General features: G+C 55.9%; 1 protein-coding gene across 2 annotated transcripts in view; it reads left to right on the top strand.

Moving 5' to 3' along the window:
• Nucleotides 1–819: 819 nt before the first annotated feature.
• Nucleotides 820–23,944, top strand: part of PGS1 (phosphatidylglycerophosphate synthase 1) — a 36,463-nt gene continuing 13,338 nt past the window's right edge. For both annotated transcript variants that reach the window (XR_011492429.1, XM_070479850.1), the window contains exons 1-7: nucleotides 820–1,023; nucleotides 9,896–10,085; nucleotides 12,693–12,770; nucleotides 14,420–14,519; nucleotides 15,316–15,505; nucleotides 16,139–16,317; nucleotides 18,746–19,267. Coding sequence is in view for 1 of the 2 variants with exons in the window: in XM_070479850.1 (XP_070335951.1) it covers nucleotides 887–1,023; nucleotides 9,896–10,085; nucleotides 12,693–12,770; nucleotides 14,420–14,519; nucleotides 15,316–15,505; nucleotides 16,139–16,317; nucleotides 18,746–19,267 (1,396 nt within the window). In the remaining variant the exon portion in view is untranslated. The remainder of the gene's footprint in view (nucleotides 1,024–9,895; nucleotides 10,086–12,692; nucleotides 12,771–14,419; nucleotides 14,520–15,315; nucleotides 15,506–16,138; nucleotides 16,318–18,745; nucleotides 19,268–23,944) is intronic.

Genomic DNA, 23,944 nt, shown 5'->3' with positions numbered 1-23,944 from the left:
TCCTAAAGGAAATCAGTCCTGAATGTTCATTGGAAGGACTGATGCTGAAGCTGAAACTTCAGTACTTTGGCCACCTGATGCGAAGAGCTGACTCATTTGAAAAGATCCTGATGCTGGGAAAGACTGAAGGCAGGAGGAGAAGGGACAACAGAGGATGAGATGGTTGCATGGCATCACCAACTCGATGGACATGCATTTGAGTAAACTCCGGGAGCTGGTGATGGACAGGCAGGACTGGCGTGCTGCAGTCCATGGGGAGGCAGAGAGTCGGACACGACTGAGTGAACTGATTGACAAGAAGCGTTCTTGGCTATAGGGATGAGCTCCTTCAGCTTCTTTGGCCATGGGGCCCTAGTTCCCAGAGGGAGGTTATAACCATGTGTATGCATTTGGGCTCATAGAGGTGTCTTCACTGCACCTAGACTGGGTGAGCCGCTCTCTGTCCTCGAGCTGCAGGCCTGGAGATGACCAGGTGAAACATCGTCCTGCCTGGGTCTGGTGTGGATTTTTCAGTCCTCAGTGCACTGGGGTAAGTCAACAGGTCACCCCCTTCTGGACATCTTACCCAACACTTGGAGGCGGGGCTCGGCCTCTCAAGTCCAGCCTGAACTCGATCCCGGAACCTGGACAGGTGATGCCCCGCCCCCACTACTCTCCACCCCCTTGTCCGGTATCGAGGCCGAGTCAGGGGATGCTGAGGCCCGCCCTCTGCTCTCCCGCGGCCTGGCTCCAGCTCGCAGCACACCTGTGCCCACCTGGCAGGAAACCCAAGCCGAGGGGCGGGGCCGCCGGCGCTCCCGGCTCGCGCGCGCGGCGCCTGTCAGCGCGCGCGGGTGTCAATAAAGTTCTCACGCGCCGGAAGCGGAAGCGGAAGCGGCGAGTCTCCATGGCGGCGGCGGCGGCGGCAGGGCCGGTGTTCTGGAGGCGGCTGCTGGGCCTTCTGCCTGGCCGCCCCGGGCTGGTTGCGCTCCTGGGGCGCCTGTCCGACCGCCTCGGCAGGAACCCGGACCGCCGGCGCAGGAGGTGAGAGGGCAGCGGGGCTGCAGGCGCGCCCGCTCCCCCCCCCCCCCCCCCCCCGACCCCAAGCCCCCTGGCGTGGTGGCGAGACCTCCGTGTCCCCCGCGCGGGCCCGCCCGGCCCCACTTTGCCGCCAGCCTTCCCGGGAAACGGGGGCCCCGCGAGCGAGGTCGGCTGGGCCTTCCCGGGGCTGCGATGGGCGAGCCCGACCCCGGTCCGCGTACGCTGGAGCCAAGGGGCTCCTGTGTGTGCACTCTGGGCGGGAGGTGGGGTGGGGTGGGGTGGGGTGCTGAGTTCGTGCTTTTCTTTGGGCCCCAGGGTGTGAGTGTTGGAGAGTGTTCGCGAGAGACACTGCTTGGGTCCGGAGGGGTCTTTTCCTTAAGTAATCCTAGCTGCGGGGGTGACTTGGCGGGAGTGAATCAGCCCTGCTGGGATTCTGTGCATGCAGCGTTTCTCACATCCTGCCAGAGGGCTGTGAAGCAATCCTGAGTCAGGAACACTCCGGCAAGGGAAGAGGAACCACTCGAAACCCCTTTTACACTTTGCAAAGGGCCTGTGTTCTGGAAAAGTACTGAAGTGACTTATGAAAGTGGTGAAGGAGGCTTTGAAGCAATTCTCCCAGGCAGTGATTTTTCAAAGTAAACATTTACCAAGAACATGTTGACCTAAGAGGCCTGCTGCTGTTGCTAATATTAAAAAAAAAAAAGAATCTGTGCAGTTTTTTTTTTAAGAGACTCGAGCTTTACACTTATTTTTTAAGAAAACAAACAAACAAATGTAGAACTGCATCCTTTCCTAGAGTTTACGCCTATCTTAGATTTTCATTTGCTACTTGGGTGAAGTTTGACCTTCTGGCATTTGGTAGATCTGTGGTCCAGTCCAGTGCTGATTCTAGGTATGGAAAGGAACTTGTTTCATATTGGGTGATATTGGAAGATTTTCAGCAAAAAATTAAAGTTTGATTTAGGGGAAGTTTTTGTGATAGAATCAGCACAGGTTGGAACTCTTGGAAGCTTACTGATAAGAATAGCTTTAAATTTCACATCAGTGAACCTAGTGGGAGTGGTGTATAAAAGAGGTGGCCTCCCTTTTCTGTAATTGGTGCTTAACAAAGACCTGTTCACACCAGTGGATAGTCAAGTCAAATGACTTCTATGTCCTGACCTCAACCCACTAAGAAATTTGGTTTAAAGTTTGAAAAAAGGCTCTGAAGGACAAGATGTTTAGGCCATTTTGTCATTTCCCTGTATATATTTAAACCGTACAAGAAAACACTTCATGATTAATCATTGTTTAACATTGGAATTGATTACTAAAAGATGTTGAGGCAATAGCGACAAATTCTTCCAAGATAGACATTTCTCTTGAGTGGTTTGTGTGTGTGTGTGTGTGTGTGTGTGTGTGTGCGCGCGCGCGCGCGCGCGTGGGAGGGAAGGGGGTAGTGTAGCAGTGGCAATAGTCTAAATTGACTTCTTAAGGTCTTTTGTAAATAGCATCAGTGGATGCAGGTGTTATGGCTCCATATTGATTAAGTTGAGAGTTATTTCTGTGGGTCGGTAATTAAACCAGGAACCCAGTGAAATCACAGAAACACAATTGTCCGAAATTTTTGTCTTCTGATGCCCGTGCTAGGGTGGAGGATACATACCTTGAGCGGTATTACTACAATACTGTGGATATCTGACCCTTTCTTTGTCTTACTTGATTTGCAGATTTTTTTCTGCTTCTCTGTGGCTTGGGTGTTTGGGGTTACTCATGTCTCTATGGCCACTCACCTCTAGTGGCTGCTGACTTTCGTTTCTTCTCCATTGTTCAGTTGCACCTCCCAATTCCTCATTCCCCGAATGATGTGGTTTCTTGTAACTCTGATCATTGATTCATTGATAATAATTCTGTGTAGTCATGAACTTAACATTATTTTAGATTTTAGCTTGCCAGTCTGACTCAACTGTTGGAGTGCCTGGTGGTTCCTTGTGGCTAGCAAGGGGAGTGGTGAGAGGGAACAGTTCTTTACTGCAGTTGTTTCCTTTTAAAGAGACAGCCATAGTGACAGAGAACGCTACTTAAAATTACTTCTAATTAGTGATCTGGAAATACTGTTGTTTTTCTCTTGAGCAGGCATCTGACTCATCATGGACAGCTGGATTCACTCACTCAGCCTGCGTGTGTAGGGCACTGCTGTCCTGTGTTAGGCCCCAAGGAAACAGAAATACAGAGTGCCGCCTTCATGGTGCTCAGACCCATAAACAGACAATAGTAGTAGAGGAGGGCAGGGAAGGTCACGGCAGCGCTGCAGCATACCTGGAAGTCACAGAGGCCGCCGGCTGGGGGTGGTCTTGGAGCTGGGTCTTTGAGGTGTGTTGTATTGGGCTGGATGGGGAAGTGGGGAGCCAGTGTTCACAGGAGGATAGTGAGTGATGTGCTCCTAGGTCGATGGGGACAGCAGTGGAAGGCAGCTCTGAGCTCCCACAGGTCTTCAGACTGTTTTCAGGAGCCAGCTGGGTACGGAGGAGGGTTGGGAGGGAGAGAGGGGAGCTGGGCCAAGCCCTGGGGACGCTGGCTCTGAGAGACCCCGTGCAGTTTCTCTGGCTAACTCGTCTCGGCCCGAGGGGGTGGGACTTGCTTGCTTGCGGGGAGAGGTGAGGGGGGTGGATTGGAGTCAGCCGTGGTACGGGTTGCGTGGGGAGGGTTGCTGAGGAGGCAGGTCATGTTTCTGGTTGGGGCAGCCACAGGAGCGGTGGCACGCTTCACCGAACCGGGGAGTGGGAAAGAGGGCCAGGTCAGGGGGATGCTGACTGGGTGAGTTCAGGGCATGTCAGTTAGCATCCAAGGTGGGTCCAAGCGGAGGCACTCCCTGTTCAGGTGACTGGCAGGTCCGTTGCCCCGAGAGGGATACAAACTTCGGGTTTTCTTGGCGTCCTCGGACTAGTCAGAACTGGCTCATTATTTGGAACAGATGAGACCTGGTGGGAGCTGTGTCAGGAGGGCCTTAGCTCCTAACCGAGCTTGCCTGCCATACAAGGAGATATTTTCTCTGTGGTCTCCTTTTTCTTTTTTAAAAGCTATTTTCAGTTTGAGCTATGTGCATAAAAGTCTTTATTTTTGAAACCCAAGGTCTGTTTTCTTTCTTCTAGGTGTGTGTATGCCTGCATGTGTGGGGGGAAGTGGAGGTGTTGTGGGGGTGGGGTGTCCTGACTTTCCTGAGTTGTCAGAGGGGAGTGTCACCAGCAAACTGTTCTTTTTATTGCTTTTTTTTTTTTTTTACTTGTAATGCCAGCTCAACCTACTCTTGTTCAACTTCTTAGTGGTTTACACTCTGAGGGACCACCAGATTTCCAGAAATTACTTTTTCTCTGAATTTTCCCAGTTCCCCCTTACTCATTAGAGTTCAGTACAGCCATCTGTTGGTTATTTATTTTAGCAATAGAATGGGTGGGGAGGTGGGGGAGGGCATTTAGAATCAAAGCATGATTTCCCCAAATAATTCAAATTAGACCTTGTAGAGAACTAAATTAAGATTTGCAGCCAACTGACCTTTAAATGCTAGCTTTAATTAAGATCCTATTAACCTGAGTACCCTCTGAGCACATTGCTGCTGGTGATGAATTAGGCTGGTCAGCCAGCTGTGTACTTGTGGATGGATAGAAACTAGCCTGGGATTAAAGCGTTCTGATAGATAATCCCGTGGTAAACAAGTGATCTGAGTAATGTAAACGAGTTGTTTTCAAAGCTGCCGGGAAGTCAAGCCGCTTGAGGGAAGTCAGGCTGGATTAGTAGCACGTGTGAGTGGTTCTCGGCAGAGGCTGCCGGGAGCCCGTGGCTCCCGAGGAGCATCAGGGTCAGAAGTCTGCAGTAGGTCTCTGGCCCCTGGATGTAATCGAGTTCTGAAAAGCCAAGAAGAGGGTCGCCGGGGCCGGGTGTAACCTCACGCTGGCAGCCCCGGCCCGGTGCCGGACTTCTTATAGGAGTGCAGCAGCTGTTGGTCTTCTGAAGTGACCTACGGGAATTCACATTCATTTCCCTTACTTGGGGTTAGGGCTTGCGTTAGTCAGGAAGGGCCGCCCGCTGCCCGGGCTGCAGGAAGTCTGGTCCCTTCGTGTAGTTTCTCGTGTAGTTTCTCGAGCCTTTCTCAGGAAGTGTTATGACTGTTGCTCTTTTTTCATCACTTCACCTCTTTATGTTTAAGTGTGTGTGACGGGGGTGGGGTGGGGGTTTCTTAAAAAGCAGTTTCTGAAAATAATGGCAGTTCAGAGTCCTATTTCTTTTAAAAGCTTCTTTCTTTTTCTTGTCGTTTCGTCCCGATTTGGGTGGGACCCAAGCCACAGCATGTGTACCACGAATCTTCTCGTACAGTTCCCGGAGAGTTTGTGGACATTCAGACCACGACCCTGAGTGCGGGACACTTAGGTAATGCCCTTGCGTGGTACGGGGGACAGAGCTCCTCTGCTGCCCGTGGTGGATTTGCGGTTGGTGTAGGAGACAGTCCTCCGGTAGCCCCCTTTTTTTCTTTCAGAGCCCCACATTCCCTGTTTTGCAGAGACCCTAGGAGGCTGGCCTGCTTCCTCGTGTCCACAGGTAGCGGGTGGTACCGTTTGGCTCCCCCCCGGCCCCGGAGCCCCCGTGTCCTCTGAGGCCGTGAGAGCCGCGGGCAGCCTGGCGGAGGTGAACTGCAGACCCAGGCGGGATTCTCAGATGTCAGCTTTCCTTGGCACCGCTGCTGCCCCCGGGAGGGCTCAGTCGGACCTCTTGGCTCACTGTCTTGCATCCCGGTGCAGGGGGAGGGCAGCCTGTGTGGCGATTCTCCCCCTGGAGCATGTGCAGTTTCAGAATGTTTGGTGGAATGGAAAACTCCGGTCCTCCCACACAGGAGAATGCCTTCTCCCGTTTCCCTGGGCTTCTTTTGCACAAAGGGGTGTTGATGGCATCTCTGCAGCTCTTCTGCCCCCGCTCTCGGTTCTCCTGGCTCCTCTGAGCCCCGGTCCTACTGCCGTCCGGTACCTCTCATGAGTCGGCGCGGTGCACCATCCTGTCTAGGACGGCCGGGCAGGGTTCTGCCGCCCTTGCTCTAATGGCGGGCCTGTCCGTGGACACGAGCGTCACGGCACACGGTTCTTGGCCACGGCGGGCCAGGTGTGGATTCCTCTTGGAGAGGCTGGGAAGAAGCCTCCCTCTCTTCCCCACTGTCCCGCTTCATACTCACTGTGCCCGCCTAGTCGCCCGCCCCCCCCCCCATCCTCTCACCCCATGCCCCGAGGCCCCTCTCCGGGTGGAGGGAGTGGCCCCAGGTCAGGGGTCCTCAGCTTAGGCCCAGCGCACTCCCCAGCTCAGGGAATGCATCTGCAGATTCCATGGGAAGTCCTCCACCACGAGGCTGGCCCTCTCCCTGAGCCAGGTGTCCTGTGGGTGGTGGCCGGAGCTGCCTATGGAGAGGTTGCTCTCCAATCCCTCCTTCAGAATTGTGAGCTGAGGATTGTTTCGCATTGTTTGCAGCTGAGGGCTGTAGTGAAGCCGTTAAGCTTGCCTGAGTTTGAGTTCCAGGGCGCGCCCTTGCTCTGGCCCAAGCCCTGTCCTCTAAACCCCCCTGCAACCTGGAGTCAGGGTGGGAGAGGGAGGCAGAGCCTTATCTGGCTCCCCAGCCCTGCCACTTCCTCCTCCCTCTAACTGGAAATGGGAGCTCGATGGTATCTAGAAAGATGATTCAGGGGAGTGCAGGGCTCGATGTGGAAATTGTGTGTGTGAAGGTCTAGTTCTCTAAATGGTGAGTGTGACAGCTCTGCTTTCTTTGTAGAGTAACCGCAGCTCCCTGCCTCCTCTCGTCTCTCAGGGGTTAGGGTTTTGACCTGGGACAGCTGCCTGGGGTGGGGGGAGTTGCTTGTGCAGGTGGTGGGCCCCTGGAGGCTGGGATTACCATGCAGCAGGGGCTGTGGCTGGCCAGGGGGAGACCTTTTCTGAGAAGATTCCCAGGAGTCCCTCGTGGAAAGCGAGAACTCACCCCCATGGGGATCTGGCTGAGATGATCAGAGAACGTGGGCCCCTGCCCAGTCTCCCCCGCTCTGAGGGCTGGCTGCTTCTGCCCCGGTGGGGCCGCAGTTAGATTTGGAGGGTCTGGGGCTTGGGTGTGGTCCCTCTTCCTGGCCTGTGCTGACCTTGTGGGGCCTTTATTAAACTCTGTGCTCGTTTTCCAAACACCTTCCTCTTTGGAATGTAAAGCTACCTTTCAAGGGTTGGGTCTCCTCCACCACGAGTCCCTGAAACCTAACTGGCTTTCAGTTCCTTCTCCTCTCTAACAAAAATAAACCTGTCTGTACACAGGTTAAACAGGAAACAAGGTAAAAAAGCCCTCAGTAGATCTTGGAACCGAGCCCCGGTGGAAGCTTCCTGGGAGAGCTGCCCGGCAGGCCCGAAACCTGCCCACGGTGGCCCCAGGCGAGCTGGTCTGCTGAGCCCCTCTCGCAGGTGGCAGGGCGCCAACCCCCTTGCGCTCACCGTGTGTCTTCTCTGGACTGCCTGTTGAGCCCCTCCTGGGTTTTTCTGGTGCCGGTGGGTTTTGGCAGTCCTGCCTCTTTCCCACGCACACACCTGTCCTGGCTTGGGAACCCCCCGCCCCCAGCTGCACTTCCTATCTGAATCCCACCAGGCGATCAAAGCCCCTTTCTAGGGAGGGTTGTTGTGAGGCTTCCCCAGCGGCTCAGGCATCAGCAGCTCCCCTGTGTGATCACTTGAAGCACATGTGCCGTTTGTGTATTTTGACTTTTCCTGAATCAGTCTTAGCGGTTTCCTTTGTGTTCTTAGATGATTTCAGGTGTGTAAGCTGGTGAGGCCTTCCAGGCCTGTGGGCGGCGGGGCCCTGGGCCGGCCGTGCCTCCCCCGAACAGCATCAGTGCTCACGTGACCACTTGGATTGAGGCCCAAGTTGGCACTTGCCTTTTCCTGGGTTGCTGTGTGGCAAAGAGGTGTTTGCTCATCTTGCTTTTTGGGAGTGGCTCTTAGTCTGTTGGCTCATCTAAAGAGCTTGGGGGACTGACTGCGTGGCCTGGGGCGCAGGTGTCGCCCTGGACCTGTTTTATCTGGTCTGAGTGATACAAGTGCTCTGAGGCTGGGAGATGAGTTGATCTTATGGTGCTGAGGGGTTTTCCACCTCAAGCAGACTATTTAATTACTGAGTATTAGACTTCTGGGGCTTCCCAGGTGGCGCCAGTGGTGAAGGACTCACCTGCCAATGCAGGAGACATAAGAGATGTGGGTTTGATCCCTGGTTGGGGAAGATACCCTGGAAGAAGGCATGGCAACCCACTCCAGTATACTTGGCTGGAGAATCCCAGGTTGACAGAGGAGCCTGGCAGGCTACAGTCCATAGGGTCTCAAAGAGGCGGACGCAACTGAAGCGACTTAGCACACGTTAGACCCTTCAGGCCCCCTTTGGGGCTTCACGTTGAGTGTTGAGCACGTTCCCGTTCTCGTGGTTTTCTCTGTCCCCCTTCCGGAAGGTGGCCTGGAGCGCAGCAGAAGCACAGCCTCCGTTTTGGGAAATCGAGGCTGCAGCCCCTCGTCTGCACATCCAGGCCTTTCATTTGCTGCTCTTTACGGGGAAGCTGGAGGAGAAATGTAGCAAGCGATGGCTGGCAGTGTGGTCCCCACCTCCTCAGAGGTGGTGGGAAGGGACCTCTGCTCGGAGGCCTGTGGCGAACCCTGGCTTCCCAGGGTCCAGAGCTGGTGCCTTCCACCCATTGACTAAAGATTTCTTGGCAGTGAGTCGCCATGACCGCCAGTGGGCTTTCTGGGAAGCCCAGCTGCCGGCCATCTGGCGTGTGTGGAGGGACATTCACGAACCCTGGGAAGATTCAGTGTTTTATCAGGAGACAAGTGAATGAAATCATCTTCCTGGAATCTGTGGCCCTGCAGGCCTCGGGGTGTTTAGCATCCTCTCCCTAGAGTCCCTCATGAGGCCATGGTGAAGGTCACCGGCTGAAGAGGATTTTCCTACTACTATTTGCTGGAAGCCAGACAGGGGTGAGGCACAGCGGACAGGGGGCCATTCACTGCGGGCTTGGCCTCAGTGGCAGGGAGCCCGCCAGAGATGGGGTGTGACCCCCCGAGGAGGCTGGGTCCAATGGTGAAGGCGCAGTTGTTGTCACCACTGGCCCCTCTTGCGATGCTCACTTCCCCAGCTTCTTCCACCTTTTTCTGTGTGTGCTATGCGCAGTCGCTTCAGTCATGTCTGACTCTTTGTGACCCCATGGACTGTAGCCCGCCAGGCTCCTCAGTCCATGGGATTTCCCAGGCAAGAATACTGGAGTGGGTTGCCAGTTCCTTCTCCAGGGGATCTTTCTGAGCCAAGGATCAAAGCCACATCTCTTAAATATTCCCTGCATTGGCAGGCAGGTTCTTTACCACTAGTGCCACCTGGGAAGCTGAGTATTAAAGAGAAAACTTAATTTTTTTTTTTCTGGTTCCTTCCCTGAATAAAAGGCCATTTATCTCATCAGAGAACCAGGGGTCTGGGTCGCAGTCACCAGACTGAGACCAGACCTGCCCTTGCTCTGGGTGGCCTGTGGCAGCTTTCTGCAGGTGAGTTTTTGTTGGGACTATTAACCAGGTGATGGCCTTCTGAGTATACTTGTTGCTGCTCTAAATTTTTAGTTGTTCGCAATCAGCGTAAAGTTTGGGATTTATCTCTTGGCACTCTTAAGTTGCTTGACTCGTCGGGGTTGAAGAAAAACTCTTGCAGGGTTTGACTGGGGCTCGCTTAAAATGGTCTAGAAGATCTGAGGTTCTCAAAAAAAAAATTTTTTTTTTCTTTCCTATTTGCCTGTAGGAGCTGAGAGAGACTTGTGAGGGGTCTTTGAGGCGTGTGACGGACTGTGTGTGTCTCTTCCAGGTCGCCATGGCTGCTGTTGGCCCCTCTGCTGTCCCCCGCGGTCCCCGCGGTCCCCTCGCCTCCGTGCTGCCTATGTGCAGAGGGCGTGCATCGCTTCCAGTGGATCAGGAACCTGGTTCCAGAGTTTGGCGTCTCCAGCTCTCACGTCAGGGTGCTTTCTTCCCCAGTGGAGTTTTTTGAGCTCATGAAGGTAAGTTGTGTCTGAGAGACGTTCAAGTGTGGGGTTAGAGGTTGGGTGAGCCCTGAGCCGAAACACCCATTGTAGAAGCTTTCGACGGCTGCTCAGCTCTGCCTGTCAGGAGTCAGGCTCACACCTGGCTGAGTCACACCATGACCAGAGGCTCCCTGCATGGTGGAGGTCTCAGGTGGAACACCTCAGAGCGTGGGGGCCGTGAGGGTCGGGTCCCAGGTGTCGGTTCTTGTGGACGGGTGGATTCTCTGTTGCGTGTCTGCGATGGAGGCTAGCTGGGAGGTTAGTGAGAGCTTGGGGACCACATGGGCAGGTTCCCGCTGAGGCTGTCCGCGCTGCACGTGTCCAGGGGCGTGGGGAACAAACCTCATTCTGGTCAGGGCAGGGCAGACCCCTAGGGGTCCCTGGCAGCGTCTCCAGAACCCAGTTGCTCCATCCAATGGTGGACAAGAAATGGAGACCCAAATGATCTGCGGGGTGGGATTTGATATGTGGGAAGTGGCTGGAAGCATCTCGGTCAGCGGAGAGCATTTATAGAGAATCGAGACGTCTGGGCGTCTGGTTTTTAGGTCTCAGGGTTCTGGTTCTTTCTGGTAATTCTGCCTAAAGTCTGTGCCTTCCGTCTCTTGGTAGATACACTCATCTTTGCATTTAGGGGGTTCAGGCTTTAGTACATTACTCAGGTGTTCACGTCACATCTAGTTGTTTGTGGTTAGGTGCTAATTGGAATGAAGTAATTCAGCACTCATTAACTTTTATTCGCGTGAACTCTGAACAATGATGTTAGAGTTGAGGTATGGTGCGGTCAGGAGGAGTGCTGGGAGATGACAGGAGGTACAAGTAGACTTTCCTTTCTCTGCACAACCAACTCAAGTTCATTTGAATGCTTGCCTGTTTCTTCTCCTGTGCCCTGTTGTTTTGTAGATCCCCACTTAATTTCCTCCTAGCTCACTCCATCAGGGTGTGTGTGCGAGTGTGCACACATGCCCCCTCCTCTGCTCTGCTGACTCTCCTGTGTGTCCTTGTTTGTGTAGAACTGATGCTGAAACTGTTTACTCTCTGCTCCTACTTGGTCCTCTGCTTGTCTTGAAGAAACAGGTTTTCCAAAGGAGGCTGGTCTGGGTGTCCCAGTCAACTCCTGCGAAACAACAGACTGTCCGTGGAGGTCTCCTGGCTTGGAGACGGGCCGTGCTCTCATCTGCCCGGGGTGGGTGGGGCTGCTGAGTCTGGGCTGGGCGGGAGGGCTCAGGCCAGGAGGAAGCCGAGGCCACCGTTTCCTGCCTCCTGTACTGAGTCGTGGGCAGGTTCCCTGGCCCATTCCATGCGGAGCAGTTGTGTTTCTTCCCAGGACAGAGTGGCCCACGTTCCCTGAGAGGAGAGTGTGGCGTGGTGCCTGCCTGGGTCCAGGCCTTTGTTACGGCCGAGCTTGTACCAGAGGACCCAGCGTCACAGCAGACGGTTGCATTGTCTTTTGTCTTTTGCTGCCCGAACTAAATCACCTTTCTCCTTACTTGTTGTTTTCCTCTTTCCTGTCTTCATATTCACTTTCCCCACAAGCAACCATCTAGTAAAGAACAAGATGAAGGAAACAGCAAACACAGGAAATTCTTTGTTCGTTCCTTGCACACGAGCCTTTCCTAGTGTTGTGCTGGTGTGTTATCAGGACGCCCCTCTTCTGCTGTTGACAGTGCAGGCCGCGGGGGCCACGTGGGAAAGCACGCTGGAGTGTGCGTCCTGCCTCTCCGGGTGCCCTCACCAGCCTGTCCCTTCTTCCTGCCTCTGACCTCCTCTAGGGCCTGCCCACTCAGCTCCTGAGAGGGGTCTGGTGTCCTCCTGTGACTGGAGCGGGTCTCAGGAGAGGATATGGCTGTGTGAACTGCAGCGTCATCTTTGGATGTTGTGTGTTCTGTTGGTGTGTCTAGCTAGGTACCTGTCTGTCTGCATTTCAGAAGTGTTACGTGCTCGTTATAAAACCTTAGTGCGGATGGGGTGGAGTGCAAGTTTGCACCCGTACTCCCTCCTCTGCTTCTGCCTCTTGGACACACACACACACACAGTGTGCGTGGGGGTGGTGACAGGTGAGCGCTTTGTGTTCTGTTCAGTGACGTACTTCTGTCTCTGCAGTGCACTGTGGGCCTTCCTGCAGGCCATGTGCATGGGCCTCCCTCCTTCTCGAGGCTGCGCTGTGTCTTGTAGCATGGCTAGCTCATGCCTTACTTTCAGGCTGCGTATTTTAAATTAGACTTGTAGGTCCTTATTTGTGAGATTACCACACACATTTGGGTCTTGCTTTAAATATTAGTTGGTGAAGATACAGGGTAGTTCAGCTTGGAGTGTTATTTCCTTCCAGCATCAAAGGACTATATCTTAGCGAATATGAAAATGATGGCTGTGAGGGACTTCCCTGGTGGTCCTGAGACCTCCGCACACCCTATGCAGGGGGCGCAGGTTCGATCTCTGGTCAAAGAACTAGATCCTGCATGGAGCAATTAAAAGATCCCATGCGCCACTGCTAAAGACCTGGCGCAGCCAAATAAATAAAAGTAAATGTTTCTTTTTAAAAAATCATAACAAATGACTGAATTTTAAATTGTTTCTTCTCTTCAGGGGCAGATAAAAGTAGCCAAGAGGCGGGTCGTGATGGCATCCCTCTACCTGGGGATAGGTCCTCTGGAACAGGAACTGGTAAGGTTTGGGGGAGTCCTAGATGCAGCAGTGGGTCACCCCGAAATCTTGGGCCATGCGGCACTGTGGAGTTGGGGTAGACCCACCCTCTTTGGCTTCTGTTGCAGGCCAGCTCTTCTTGTGGCCCCAGATTCTGGGCTTGTGGGGAGATGTGGTGCTGGGCCTTCTGGCCTCACTGACCCGTGTCCTCCTTGGCCTGATGCTCTGCCAGGCCGGGGCTCCGAGAACTGCGACCTGCAAGCCAGATCTGGCCACCACCTGTCTGGCCTGTGGGCTAAAGCTGGTTTTCACGTTTTCAGTGCAGGGCAAAGAGTCAGAGGAGGAGGAGTAATCGTGCCATATGACAGGCGTGTGAAATTCAAACTTCTGTGTCCGTGCACGAAGCTTTATCGGAGCCCAGGCACTCTCGCCCGCAGTTGGACACGACCGAGTTCGCGCGCGCACTGCTCCGCCGTTCTTGTTTTGTCTTCCATTTACTTTTTATTAGTTGGAGGCTAATTACTTTACAGTATTGTAGGGGTTTTTGCCATACATGAATCAGCCATGGATTTACATGTGTTCCGCATCCTGATCCCCCTCCCACCTCCCTCCCTCCCTTTCGTCTGTGTCTGTGTTCTTGCTGTGGTGGCAGAACTGAGGAACTGTGACAGAGACCATCTGGCCTGCAAAGCTCCAAATGTTTACTATCTGGTCCTTCACAGGGAGGCTTTCTGAGCCTGTGTTAGACGGAGGAGCCAGCATGCAGGCTGGGCTGGCCACTGCTTTCGCCAGGGTTTGCGGTGGGTGCCGGGTCCCCACTTAGACTTGCTGTCTTGCCTCGCTTGTCCCCTCCAGTGAGACAGGCAGGGCTGGGAAGGGGCACGCATCACCTGTTGTGCAGGGGTGCTCCTGCAGGATGAGCCCAGCGCAGAGTCTGCAGGTTGAGCCAAAGTGAGTGTGAACGAGGTCATTGTGTTGTCTGAGTTCCCAGGTGGTTTTTGACTCTGAGGGAGAAGATGGGCCCCTTGCCCGTAGCAAGTGTTGTTTCTTGGTTTGTCCTTGTTCAGAAACCCCTAGGACGGGGTTGTGGTTATAGGGCGAGGGGAAGGGTGGGAGGCAGGAGAGCCCTGTCCCCTCCCTCCTGTCAGAGGAAGGGGCCACCCTGCTTTCAGGACATACTGTTAGCTGGTAGCCTGAGAAGCCTGTTTGTCCTCCCGGGGGAAGAATGCCACGTCCAGCCCATGGAGAGTGGCCAGTGGGCAGGTTGTGTCTTGGATTCATTCGTTCAGCAAATATTTACCGAGTGTTCTCCATGTGTGGGGCACTGTTTGTTGTGTGCCTGTGAGGATGATCTGTTGGAACGTGTGTGGGAACTCATGTCTTAGCAAGTGTTCTCAGGAGCAGCGAGGTTCACACCCTCGGGCACTGTGCCCCTGACCTGCAGAGCGCTCTTCTTACTTGCCTGGGCTGTAGACACTGTGTCTTCCAATTAACTGTGCCCAGGGCGGCGGCCTCGGGAAGAGGTTTCACAGTGTTGGCTTCTGGGCAGGTGTGGATGGTGTGTGCATGAGCGTGTGTGCATGAGGACTGTGGGGGTTGGTTCATTTCTTTGACACATACCCGTTTTTTCAGAGCTTTCCCTTCTCTTCTCGCGGCTCTTTTCTTGGCAGGTGGATTGCCTAGAAAGCACTCTAGAAAAGTCACTCCAGGCGAAGCTTCCTTCCGACCTCAGGGTGTCCATCCTCTTAGACTTCACGAGGGGCTCGAGAGGTAGGTCTGCTGCGCTCCCTGGCCGCCAGGTTCTTCCTTGTCCAGAGCCTCTGTTTTAGGAGTGAACCTTCACTCCAGGCTCAGCCAGGAGCAAGGTTATTTGAAGTCAGTCTAGGATGGGCAAGGATGGCCTGTCTGTCAGGATTCCTTTTATGGCTTAGTGACCTAAAGTCTAAGTGAAAATGACTTTGAGAAAAAGGGAATTTTTTTCCCTTAAAAAATATTGACACTTTTGTTTAAAAAAATACATGAAAAGTGATTTGTTTTGACTCCCACACATCTGACCTGGTCTGTGTGGGTCTTGACTGGGGTTTGGACCTTGGGCTGGCTTCACTTCCCTGGCTCCTTGTGGCGCCCTCTGGCAGCTCCCGAGTCTGCATCTTGTCCATCAGAGGAGCACCTGCTTCCCTCTGGGTCAGACCGAAGCTCCTGCATCGCCTGCATCAGGCTCCGTTGGGGCTTCGGAGCCTGCTGACCAGCCCAGCCCTGCCTGGGTGCCTCCCCCTTAGAGCTGGGGTGAGGCCAGGGTGGACAGAGCCATCTTCACCCAGAGCAGAGTGCCAGAGTGCGGGGCCAGCGGCTGGAAGAGCAGGTGTCTGTTACCTGGACTGCTCGTCCTGCCCCTGGAGCTGGTGGGTGTCCAGGTGGAAGCTGCCCTGGGGACCCCTCTGGCTGGAAACACCCCACCCCTCGGCCTGACCCCAGGCCCTCGGGAGGTGGTCCTGCTCTGGTGGGCTGCGTGTTTCTCTGGGCGCGACCCTCCCGTCCCTTCTTTCCTGCTCGTCCACGTCTTCAGGAAGGAAGAACTCGCGCACGATGCTGCTCCCGCTCCTGCAGAGGTTTCCGGAACAGGTCCGTGTCTCGCTTTTCCACACGCCTAACCTGCGTGGGCTCCTGCGGTTCCTCATCCCTGAGCGCTTCAATGAGACCATTGGCCTGCAGCACATCAAGGTGTACCTCTTCGACAACAACGTCATCCTCAGTGGGTGAGTCGGTTTCCTCCCCCGGGCGGGAGCCAGCGGAGCGCAGAGGGAGAGTCCGTCCCCCAAGGCCCTGCCAGTGCATGTTTGGTTTGGCTGCCTGGCTCTCGGAGTCTTCCCAGGGCCCCAACTGCCACAGAAGCCACGAAGGGCGGCTGCACGCTGGCCGTGGTTCCCTGAGGCCTCACTGCGTGCTCGCTCCTGTGGGACCCCTTCACATGCTGTCTCATCTAGTCCTCACTGTCACCCCATGAGGTCTTTCCCTCACTCTGTGTTGATACAGGAGAAACCCGAGGATGAGTAACTTGGGCAGGGCCGGGTGGGAAGCCATGCCCTTTGGGGGACCCTGCAGATGAGCCTGAGTGGTCCTTGGCTCTGTAAATGTCCACGTCTCCCCTTGATGGTCAGCTCGGTGAGGGGCGGGCCTTGCGGTCACTCCACGGTGTCACCTTGGTGTCGCTCTGGCCTGCCTCTCGTGAGGGGGCCAGGCTCTCTAGCTATCTGTGGATTGGCTGCTGCTATGTCCTAACCCGGGTTGGGCGCTCCGCTGCTCCTGCTGGTGACCCTGAGACGGGCTCCCCAGGACCTGCTATCATGCCCTCTCGCCTGAGTCCTCACCTGCCGCTTTCCTCCCTGTAGTGCAAACCTGAGTGACTCCTACTTCACCAACCGGCAGGACCGCTACGTGTTCTTGCAGGACTGTCCCGAGATCGCCGACTTCTTCACGGAGCTGGTGGACGCGGTAGGGGATGTGTCCCTGCAGCTGCAGGGGGATGACACGGTGCAGGTGGTCGAGGGGATGGTGCATCCTTATAAAGGTACGGCCTGGGCTCTTCAGCCTCTGAGCTGGGGGCGGTGCGGGCAAGGAGGGCGCGCCTCTAGAGGGAACCATGCGTCCTTGCAAAGGTATGGCCTGGGCTCTTCAGCCTCCCAGGCCGGGGGCAGTGAGGGCACGCCTCTGGTGGCCTTGCCATGGGTTTAGGAGACTTGGGTGGCGGAGCTTTGTTTTGCTTCTGTCTTTGGAGCCAGACAGATGACGTGACTCACTGGCCATCCGTCATGCTCTGCGGGTGAGGGAGTCGCCAGGGAAGGTGGGACTGTGGGCATCGGGTCTGGGTACCCATGGGATGAGCCAGGAACCTGCCCTGCACTTACAGGAAGCAGCCTGCTAAATGGCCACCCGCTCAGGGTCACTGCTCCCAACTCCAGCGCTCAGGGGCTCTGTGGCTCTCGGCTCCAGTGAGGTCTGCGGCCTCCTGCCTGGAACGTGAAATGGGAGAGCCCTCGGCTCCGCTCACTGGAAACAGGCAAACCCTGGCAGCTGGTGTTCCCGGGGTATTTGCATTCCTGTGATTCCTGTGGCTGTGGCTTCCTGGTGGCCTTTAAGGAGGTCTGCTGCTGAATTTGCAGCCCTGTCAGCAACGTGGGGGACGGGTTAAACCCAGCCCTTGTGAGGGGAAGAGCTAGAGAGGAGGCATCTGAGAGGGGATGGCAGCGTTTGAGAGGCGTGTGTGCGTGTGTTTATGTGCATGTGCAGTCATGTCAGGCTCTCTGCGACCCCATGGACTGTAGCCTGCCAGCCTCCTCTGTCTGTGGAATTCTCCAGGCAAGAACACTGGAGCAGTTTGCCATTTCCTACTCCAGGGGATTGTCCCGACCCAGAGATCGAACCCACTTCTCCTGTGTCGTCTGCGTTGGCAGGCAGGTTCTTTACTACAGAGCCAACCGGGAAGCCCACGTACAGTATTATAATAATTACTTTTATGTTTTAAATTTCACCAGTAAAAATTTATGGAAGTCTGTTTTCTCTCTGATCATTCGAGTACCTACATATTGTTCTCAATTTTACCCTTTGGCTTATAAGCCTAAAGTATTTACTGTCTGGCCCGTACAGGAAATGTTGGCTGACCCCTGTTCTCACTTAACAGGCCTGGCACGCATAGGCAGAGAAAAGGGCCCCCATTCAGAGAAGAGTGAGAGTCAGCATGCTCATGGCCGTGCTGGGAACCAGGGCAGCCTGAGAGGGGCCCCCGTGCCCCCGTGACGGGAAAGTGAGTGCCCCTCATGCTGGCCGCCGTCAGCGAGGGGCTCCCCGCAGGGAGCTGTCCTCCATGTGGCCGCCCAGGCCCGGGGGCCCGTCCCCAGCGTGGCGCCTGCGCGGCTCCCAGCGCGGCCGTGCCGCCCTCCTCCCTGTTCTTGACCAGCCCTGCCCAGGGCTTGCCACTGCGTCTCCTCAGAGAACTAACTCTGGCAGTACTGAAGTTCCCCGCTTTTATGTTTCATGTCGCTGTTTTCATTCTGTTAATCTCTGCTTTTTATAATTTCCTTCCTTGTACTGTATTTTTTGTCTTTTCCTGTTGTTGTTTCCTCCATAACTTCTTGAGTTGGATGCTTAGCTCATTAATTCTCTTATCATCTAGAGATAGCATTGAGACTCGCTTCTTTTCCTTTCATTGTGTCCGTGCAGCCGCTCGTCTCTAGTGGCCGTGCACACGGCCCAGAGCCTCTCTGTCCGCCTCTGACCCTGCCTGGCGCTCTCCTGCTGTCTGATCATACTTCACATGTCTCTGTCAGACACATACATGCCTTTCTGGCATGTACCATGCACCCCAAACATGGGTGTGCAGCTTATGTATGGTTCCTACTGGGTTGGCGCCCAGAAGCCCCCTGGGCCCCCCAGCCAGGCCTGACCCCCTCCCCAAGGTGCCCTCTGTCCTGACTACCTTCACTCTTAGTTAGTTTTGCCTGTTTTTTTTCTCTTTTTTTACTTTACAATATTGTAGTGGTTTTTGCCATACATTGACATGAATCAGCCATGGATTTACATGTGTTCCCCATCCCGATCCCCCCTCCCACCTCCCTCCCCATCCCATCCCTCTGGGTCTTCCCAGTGCACCAGCCCTGAGCACTTGTCTCATGCATCCAACCTGGGCTGGTGGTCTGTTTCACCCTTGATAGTACACTTGTTTCAATGCTATTCTTTCAGAACATCCCACCCCCGCCTTCTCCCACAGTCTTGCCTGTTTTTGAACTTCCATTAGGTGGTGTTGGTAAAGGCCTTTTCCTGGCCCCTGAGTGCAGGCTTCTTGTGGCAGGGTGCTTTCTCGGGCCTCTCTGTCCCAGGAGGAGCCTCACGTGGGCAGTGCCGTGTGTGTTTGGTGAAGGGCGAGCTGCAGCGCCCGTCACGTGCTGGCGCCATGCCCACCATGCACTGCCCCTGATCCCCTCTGCCGTGTCTCCCTCTAGGTGACCGGGCTGCATACTGCAAGGCGGCCAATAAGAGGGTCATGGACGTGATCAACTCCGCCAGGACGCGCCAGCAGATGCTGCACGCCCAGACATTCCACAGCGACTCCCTCCTGACCCAGGAGGACGCCGCCGCCGCTGGAGACCGGAGGCCGGCCCCCGACACCTGGATCTACCCCCTGATCCAGATGAAGCCCTTTGAGATTCAGATTGACGAGATTGTCACCGAGACCCTGCTGACAGAGGCCGAGCGAGGTGCTAAGGTCTACCTCACCACTGGCTACTTCAACCTGACCCAGGCCTACATGGACCTGGTCTTGGGCACGCGGGCCGAGTACCAGATCCTGCTGGCCTCGCCGGAGGTGAACGGCTTCTTCGGGGCCAAGGGGGTGGCGGGTGCCATCCCGGCCGCCTACGTGCACATCGAGCGGCAGTTCTACAGTGAGGTGTGCAGCATGGGGCAGCAGGAGCGGGTGCGGCTGCAGGAGTACTGGCGCAGGGGCTGGACGTTCCACGCCAAAGGTACGCGGTGGCGGCTGGCCTGAGGGCGGCCCGCGCGGGCAGCCAGGGGGCGGGGCGCAGCCCACACTCCAGCCTGCCCGCGGTGCCCCCCTCCTGTCTTCACGACGGCCCTGTGGGCGCTTCGTCATCCTCACGTCTGTGTCCGTTTCAGCTCTGCAAAATCTCTCCCTTGTGTCCACCAAAACTCAGATACTCAGACCATTGGGGTGGCTGTTTTAAAGAGTATACCCGTACTCTCTCCTCTCATAGAGGACAAGACACGTGACTTCCCTTGAGCAGCCGAGTTCTCCCGCGTTGGCCCTCCCCTTCTCGAGGACAGAGAGCATTCCCCAGGGATCATTGACAGGGCATCAGTTTTTCAGTCTTTTCCTCACCATTGCTGGTCGTTTCCTCTGAGTCAAACCTTCGCTCTTTTTTTTGTATTGGAGGAAACTGAGGCCCTCTACTTGAAATGCTCACGTGTGCAGGACTGCCCCAGGGTGGGTTGGCGTGTGAACTGTGTGTTGTAATGATGCTTCTTGGGCAGTTGTGTGCAGCCGTGGAGCACAGTCCCAGGGCATGTCCAAGGCGTGAATCACAGGGCTTAGAACCCAGTGCTTAGCAGAGGTACCGCTGGCTGCCACACCATGTTGAGTGCACCCGCCTCTTGGGTGTGACCGTGCCTTTCTGTGCTCCGGGAGGCCCACAGCCCACTCGGTCAGTCCTATGTCTGAAGGAAATGCCTGGCTTTCCTGACTTCTCGCTGGTGGCTCAGAGACCTGATTGGCTCTTGCACTGGTCCTGGGGGCTTCCAGAGTGGCTGATTGCCGTGGGAGGGGTGGTGTGTTGCGGCCACTTGTCTGTGTTGTTTAGACTTGAGGTCACTTTGAACCCCAGCTTGGACTTTTGTTTCCTTAAGCCAGTGGTTTTCATTGGGGGTGCACTGATGCCCAGGCCACCCTTGGCCTCCTGGGTCCAGCCTTCTGGGGTTCGACCCCAACATGGTAACTTTGAAAAGCTCCCTAGGAGATTCTGATGCCTTGAGAATGACTGTTCCCGCTTAGAGCTTCGGGCCCGTTGGGTGGTTCCAACTTCCTCCTGCGAGGCCCACGTGCCTGCTTGGGCAGGTGGCATTGTCGTGGGAAGTACGCTCTGCTGTTGTTCTGTGTGGCTGACCCTGGATGTGTCATGAGCAGGTGTCTCCAGGCAGGTAGGCTGGCCTGTGGAGGTGTGGGAGGTATTTTAGGATTGGCTCATTTACTTCTGAGAATAGCAGCAGTGCCTGGGGTGGGGTCCTTTATACAGAGAGCTGGGGTGGGAGGAGCTCTGAGCTCGAGGGGAGCTGGTGAGCTGCAGGGAGGTGCACCATCTGCCCTGTGGCTGGGTGGTGGTGGGGGTTCCCTGGTCCCGGTGGGCCCCCAGCGCAGCTTGGCCTGGCAGTTGTGAGCGCGCTGTGGATTATTTCCGTGAAGCTGTGCTGAGAAACGTGCAGTGACTCCCGAGTTACCGTTGAAGCAGAAACACCCAACTGGCTTTTCCAGTGTGTCTCACCTTTTCCCGGACTGGCCTGCTCCTACCACTCCCTCCCGCCCGCCTGCTGCGGGTGGGGCCCTGCAATCTGGGAGCTGGCTTTGTGGGGAAGGTCAGGAATCCCAGGGTGTGTGCGATGGGATGGGGGGGGGGCAGGCAGAGTGAGTCTCTCTGCGCAGAAGGCACCTTGTCCTCAGGGCAGGAGCCGAGTTCAGGTCACTCCATGCTGCGGGGAGAGGCCAGGTCCTTCCCTGCCTAGGCGCTGTGGTTGGTAGTGGGAGTCGTAAGTCAGCCCCCCTTTCTGGCCCATCTTTGGACAGTCACGCCCCCTGCAGCAGGCTCGGACAATGAGGAGGCAGTGCAGATGGCCGCGTGGATTTGGACTGAGGGGTGGTGGACCCGCTCCGGCCTGCCCTCTGCAGGGCCCGTGCTGGGTGCGAGAGCTGTGTCGGGTTTGGGCCCTAGAAAAGTCCTGCTGAGGGCTGATGCTGTGGGACAGCTCCTGTGGGACAGGCCTGGGTTCATCTTGGCTCCTCCTGCTCCCAGAAGCCCTTGGGTGAGAAGCAGCTGGGAGGCTGTGTTCCTGCGTCGATCTCCTCGCCTCCCAGCTGTCATCTGTCAGCATCGCATGCCCCTGGGAGCCAGGCAGCCCGAGGCGCTGGGCCTGACGGTTGAACCTGCCGGTGGCCCCCTTCTTAGGATGCAGGGAAGCCCTGCCCTGTTGCGGCCTCTGGAGGGGGACGGGCCAGATGGCGAGAAGCCACCTTCTTGTGGCAAGCAGCCATGCGGGCTGCAGGTGCCCACAGACAGCCGTGTGGCCTAGTGGCGGCAGGGCACACAGGCAGGGTGTGTCCTCGGTGTCCTCTGCTCATGAGTGTTGGGGGGGCGTCGGGCGGGGCTGAGCGCCCGGCCGGAGCATTGCTGCCCAGAGGCCTGAGCGGAGACCGCTGCACTGGCTGTTTGCTGATTTCTTAGCAGGCGTGAGTGTATGTCACCTTTTAACAAGCTGAGTTGCTTGAAAGAACTGGAGGGACCTTCTTCTTTTTGAAGGCATGTGCTAGAGACCTGACAACGTGGGTTTATCTGGTTGGTTTTTATTTGGAGCCCTGCACAGGGCGTCTGTTCGGTATGTCAGGGAGAGCCTGGGTAAACAAGATGTGGTGCAGAGGTTCCCAGACTGGGAGTCTCTCTTGGAGCGTGGTTCTCAGCCCACATTTACCTTTGGCAGACATGGAGGACCTGGTTCCACTTGCATGTCCACTGGGGCGATGGCTCTGGATCTTACTCAGGAGGAACAGTGACATGCGTGCACTTGAGGGTCTGGGGGGGGAGGATTGGGGTCCCTGAGGCTGTGGCCGAGACGCCGTGTGCATGGGGGCGGAGGACGCCTTGGCAAGAAGAGGTGTCCTTGTCACCTGTGGCTCTGTTTCTGTTCTCTCTGGGGGTCAGTGAGGGTGACACTGAGGCTGGAGGTCTCACTGGCGTCGTCTTGGCCCCAGGAGCTTTGGGGTGCAGGCAGGGTGGAGGTCCGCTTTCCGCGCCCATCAGCCGGCAGCTCTTCTTTAGAAATGTGTGTTTGTTTACCTGTCCTGGGCCTCAGGGTGTTTCCTGTGGGCTCTTTTGTTGTGGCAGGCACCATCTAGTTCCCTGATCAGGGATCGAACCCAGGCCCCCTGCATTGGGAGTGCAGAGTCTCAGTCACTGGACCACCGGGAAGGTTGCTGTCAGTGGTTGTAAGTGCTGTGTCTCCCTTGTGCCAAAGAACTCGTCTCCTTAGGTCTTGGAGAGGCAGCAGCTTCAGGGGAGTCCAAGTGACTGAAGAGTGTCAGGCCTCACGTCTTAGCTTTCTGCCCCGTGGAGACGAGAGGGCCTGAGAGGTGCTGTGTGCAGCATCATGGGGTTTTGTGCTGGGAGCCAGGGCCACGTCCGTGCTGGGGGGGTGTGGGCTCTGCCTGCTGTTGAGCTGTGATTTCATCTGGAGGCAGTATGAACAACAGCACAACGTGTGTGGCGAGGGCGGGGCAGGGCCCCTGGATTAAGAGATTTCTGGCTCCTGCTGACAGAGGCTCTGTTAATGAGTATGAGAACTGTCACTATTTTTACTGCCTTCCCGATAGGCCGCCTGGCACGGCGCCCGGGGGTGAACCTGCAGCGAGAATGGGGCAGCTCCACCCTGTGTGCCGGGCACACGTGGGGTGGCTCTCACTTGGGATGGCAGGCGTGCCTGGGGCCATGCCGCCCGCCTGGGGCCAAGGCGGCATCGGCCTCCTGCATCCTGGGGTGCGTTGGTGCTCTTCTGGCCTCAGAACAGGTGATGCTTGTCCATTTGAGGGTAGCTCTGCGACGTTTGTGTCCCCTCGTTTTCACAGGAATCTGAGAACCTTCTGAAATTCATCACGGAATGTTGTCGGGGTCGGGGGAAATTCATTGCACAATAATAAAGATGGCAGGTGCCGGATTTTAAGGTTTTCTGGAGAGCTCCTCAAAGAAGGCTTCTAACCTGAAATGTTCATGTGCTTCTGCTCTAGAACCTCGAAGCCTTTTGCCTTTTTATACTTAACTAACTGTTGTAAGAGGCCTTATTATTCTCATTTTATTTACTTTGTTCACACGTGTTTACGGAGGGCCTGCTGTGTGCCAGGCAGCATTCAGGGCACGGGGGCAAGGCACCTCTGTCCTCCGAAGGTGTCCAGTTCGTTGGGAAGCAGATGATAAGCAGATGAACGTATCCAAATCCGATGTCAGGTCATGGGAAGAACTGAGGAAGACGAGGGCAGGAGGGGACTCCAGACTTAAATGGGTCTGTTAGATGGCGGTTGGGGAGAGCCTCTGAGGAGGTGACACTGAGCGGAGACCCCGGGCAGGAGAGGTCTGGGTGGAGGGAACGGAACCGTGGAGCCCCAAGGCCGCGGCTGGGGTGTTGGAAATGGAGGCTGGGCACCGAGGTGGGAAGGGGCTCGGAGCCCAGGGTGTGAGCAAGGGCTGCGGGGGCCTGGGGCCACCTGGATTCCCCTGGAGGACGATGCTGGGCCTGCAAAGGGACCGCCAGTGTGCGCAGAGCGGAGGCGGGTGACCCCCTCCTTCACGAGGAGGCCAGGGCATGGGGCAGCAGGTTGAGTTTCAGAGGTAGGCCTCCGAGTTGTCCCCTTGTACCCGTGGCACGCTCCC

Source organism: Odocoileus virginianus, chromosome 17, assembly GCF_023699985.2.
Source record: "Odocoileus virginianus isolate 20LAN1187 ecotype Illinois chromosome 17, Ovbor_1.2, whole genome shotgun sequence".
Lineage (NCBI taxonomy): Eukaryota > Metazoa > Chordata > Mammalia > Artiodactyla > Cervidae > Odocoileus > Odocoileus virginianus.
The sequence above is the reverse complement of the archived record's forward strand: the minus strand, read 5'-3'. Positions and strand labels throughout refer to the sequence as shown.